General features: G+C 50.3%; 1 protein-coding gene across 1 annotated transcript in view; it reads left to right on the forward strand.

Annotated features, from left to right (window-relative positions):
• FAM20A (family with sequence similarity 20 member A) overlaps window positions 1–2920 on the forward strand; it is a 12140-nt gene extending 9220 nt beyond the window's left edge. The window contains exons 10-12 of the mRNA XM_006776740.2: window positions 676–758; window positions 1164–1223; window positions 2308–2920. Coding sequence (XP_006776803.1) covers window positions 676–758; window positions 1164–1223; window positions 2308–2572 — 408 coding nt within the window. The 3' untranslated portion in view covers window positions 2573–2920. The remainder of the gene's footprint in view (window positions 1–675; window positions 759–1163; window positions 1224–2307) is intronic.
• Window positions 2921–3570: the final 650 nt, after the last annotated feature.

Below are 3570 nucleotides of genomic sequence, written 5' to 3' on the forward strand. Positions count from 1 at the left end.
TTCTGCTGCTGGTCCGGGATTGTCCCCGACCTTGGGCACCAGTTACAGCCTGGACCACGAAGCCTGAATAACCCCACACCGCTCAGGGCCTCAGAAGTTAGAATGTTCACCTCCTCAAAGGGGGTGCCACTCCAAAGGCAGGGGTATCAGCCTACAAGCCAGGTCCAAGCAGGCCTCAGGTTTGAAGTCATTGACCCCTTTGACCAAGGGAGGCGAAACCAGGGAGGAAAGGAGGGTGCACACTGAACAGGTAGCAGGGGGAAGGCCTCGGTCTCCCACCTGGAATGGTTAGGAAGAGTTGTTATGAAGGCGCCCAGTACACACACACACAGAGACCTGAAGGCCTATAGAAAGAACCTGCCCGGCTCACTCACGCCCTTGGGGAAGTCAGCCTGTGTCTGCTTTCCCAGTGGGCCTCCGTTGAGGAGCTCAGGTGAGGAAGGAAAGCCAACATGGGTGCAGAGTATTCGAGTCCCAGGCCCAAGGGCCTGCAGAAAAACAGTGAAAGCCTTAGATTTGCAAAGTGCACACCGGGGTGTGTTGGCTTGTTTAGTTTCCTTCTTCCTTGGCAATGTCCCTAATCATTGGGGGGAAATGACAGCTGTTGCCCTGGGTTCAGGTTCTTGTCTGAACTGCCCTCCGACTCCTCAGCCTATGGTCCCTCGCTCCTTTACAGGAAATATGGACCGTCACCATTATGAGATGTTCACCAAATTTGGAGATGATGGGTTCCTTATTCACCTGGACAATGCCAGAGGGTAAGTGTCACCCATTCCTCCCGCCCAGCCGCAGCCCTTGCAGCTGCTGAGGGGCCCTGCAGTCGCCTTGCTTCTCCTCTACTCTGAGAGCGCTAGCCAAACAGATGGGAGCTTTGCATAGGGTTTTACTTGAGGGCTCACTCCCGGAGGCAGAGCACGTGGCTCATGCTCGGTGTCTGGCCCTCAGTAGTTGGTGAATAGATGAGATGACTGCTTAGGTTTAACATTTTTGGACATCTAGACAAAGGCTTTTGTGAGCTGATTGAGGACAGGGGCTGGAGGGGCAGCTGCCATGGGCCCTGACACTTTACCCTAAGCTGTGCTTTCAAAAGAAAGGCAGAGAAGAGAGAAAAAAGTGAGGAGGGAGGTCTGCTTGCCACTCACGAAATGCTGGTTCTCCTCTAGGTTTGGGCGACACTCCCATGACGAAATCTCCATCCTCTCGCCTCTCTCCCAGTGCTGCAGGTGAGCTTTCAGTTCAAGGGCACCATTGCGGCACTTTATCCTGCTCACAACCGCGTTCTGAGGCTCTTCCTGTTTCCATTGGTCTGGACGTGGGTGGGTGGAATGACAGGAATTACCAATATCTCCAAAGCTTTCATCTTTCAGCATGGGATGAATTAGGACCTTTTTTTTTTTTAAAACCTTTCACTAACTTTAATATTCAGCCCACTTTGGCAGAGCCTGTCTTTGATATGAGTAATCAGACCTTTGCTTCGCCTAGCACTCATAGAAGCTCATAAATATTACTACTTGACCACCATCTGAGTAAAATGCTGTCAGATGGAAAGGAAGCATGGCCTTCGCCTGGCCACCGTTTCTCTGGAGCATCTCCAACTACTTCTGGTCCTGGTCTCAGTAGGCTTGTGAAGTGTCCAGCCGCTCAGCTGCAGTCAGAGCTCATTAGAACGATGGGACTCACACATAGCAAAACCATCTCATTCCTTTCCAGCTGAAAAACGCAGAAGGAAGCCGGAATTTTCTTTATAGGTTTAGATGTGCTCCCCCCCTGCCTCCCTTCCTGAACAGGGCAAGCAGTTTATGACAGAAGTTGGACAATTAGGCTGCATCTGAGTCCAAGTCAGATTTCCACATGAAAAGAAATCACAATTCTAAAGTCAAGGTCAGTTCCACCTACCCCATTTTCACCCCTCGGATTCAAGAATCTCACACCAACAAGTAAAGTTGCCAAGAAACAACCTAGAGCTCCTGAGATGCCCAACTTCACCATTTCACAACTAGAAACCTCTTGCAGCTTTAAATGGCTTCTGATTCTCTTAGCAACGTGAGATGTGTACGGTCCAGCACCGCATTACAATTATTATAGTATAAATAGCTCAGCAGGCCTTTGACCAAAAGGCAATTGGAAAGGGCTGCGAAATATTGGGTCATCTTTTATTCACTCCCTTTTTACCTGATTTTCACTTAAATGTGCTTAAGAAGATATCGGGGGAGAGGCTCACATCAACAACAGTTTTTTGGGGGGAAAGTCAGTTCAGGATGAGCTCTTTTCTTTACGCTTACGTTTCCTATGACTGTGTCCTTCCAGGATAAAAAGGAAAACACTCTTGCACCTGCAGCTGCTGGCCCAAGCTGACTACAGGCTCAGTGACGTGATGCGGGAGTCACTGCTGGAGGACCAGCTCAGCCCCATCCTCACAGAGCCCCACCTCCTCGCCCTGGACCGGAGGCTCCAGGTCATCCTAAGGACCGTGGAGGGGTGCATAGCGGCCCACGGAGAGCAGAGTGTCGTAGCCAGTGGCCCAGCAGAACAGGCAGCCCCAGACTCGGGCCAGGCTAACCTGACAAGGTAGGGGCTGAACGAGCCCAACTGCAGAAACGACACCTGCAGCCACGGTGGACTCGAGTGCGGACCTCTGCGTCCTCATGTGCCCTGGACCAAGCTGGAGGCCCTGGGTTGTGAGCTCAGGGAGCAGGTAGGGCATTGGGACGGTCCTCAAAGAGCCAAAGTGGGACCCTGGCCTGCCTTCCTGGTGCACGGTTTCTCGAGTGGACTGACTGCCCTGGCTCCGCAGACCACCTCCTGAGCCCACTGGGAAATCTGGATGAATCCAAGGTCAGACTTGAAGGGTATGGAAGCCTTAATCCCAGAAGAGAGTATTGTTACAAATAAAATAAAAGGACATCAAGTGGACATCTAACTGACCTCCGGATCCTTATTGTATCTACGAGGGTAACTCCTAATCCAGACAAAAAACATCTATGACTTATCACAAGCAAATAAATATATCTAAAACTAACTCTCACATAGGTTCCAAGTAGACCTCACACTTTCTCCTTATATTCCATCACTGTGGCTCAACCCGAGGACAAGAATCAGTACTGACCGGTCCTCTAAAGTAATTTCTATGAAATGGCATTACAAGAGGTAAAAATAACAGGGATTTGCTCAGAATACCAGGAAAGGGATGTTTCAATCTAAAGACTATTTAAATATCAACTGAAATAACACAAGTATGACAAACTAGCATCCAACACAGGAGGGATTTTAGTGAAGGGACACAGGTGGTCTTGAAGGCGGGACAGCATAGGAGTGGGCCCAGCCGGTTCACGAGCTGGACTGAGGCTGGAGAAAGCCAGAGCCTAGTATAGCTCACCAACCAGTCTTTCCCAAGATCCAGAAGCTGTCCCCCGCCTGCCCCCAAGAGCAGCAGGGGCCACTGGAGAGCTCTGGCATGCTAGATGCCCTTCTCGGCTACTTTTTCAAAAAGGAGTCAATCTAAAGTTTATTTCCCAAACCTCCCTCAAAAGTGGGTATTTTGAGGATTCCGTGTCTCTTCTACCTTCTCCA

The sequence above is a fragment of the Myotis davidii genome, unplaced genomic scaffold (assembly GCF_000327345.1).
Source record: "Myotis davidii unplaced genomic scaffold, ASM32734v1 scaffold69, whole genome shotgun sequence".
Taxonomy (NCBI): Eukaryota; Metazoa; Chordata; class Mammalia; order Chiroptera; family Vespertilionidae; genus Myotis; species Myotis davidii.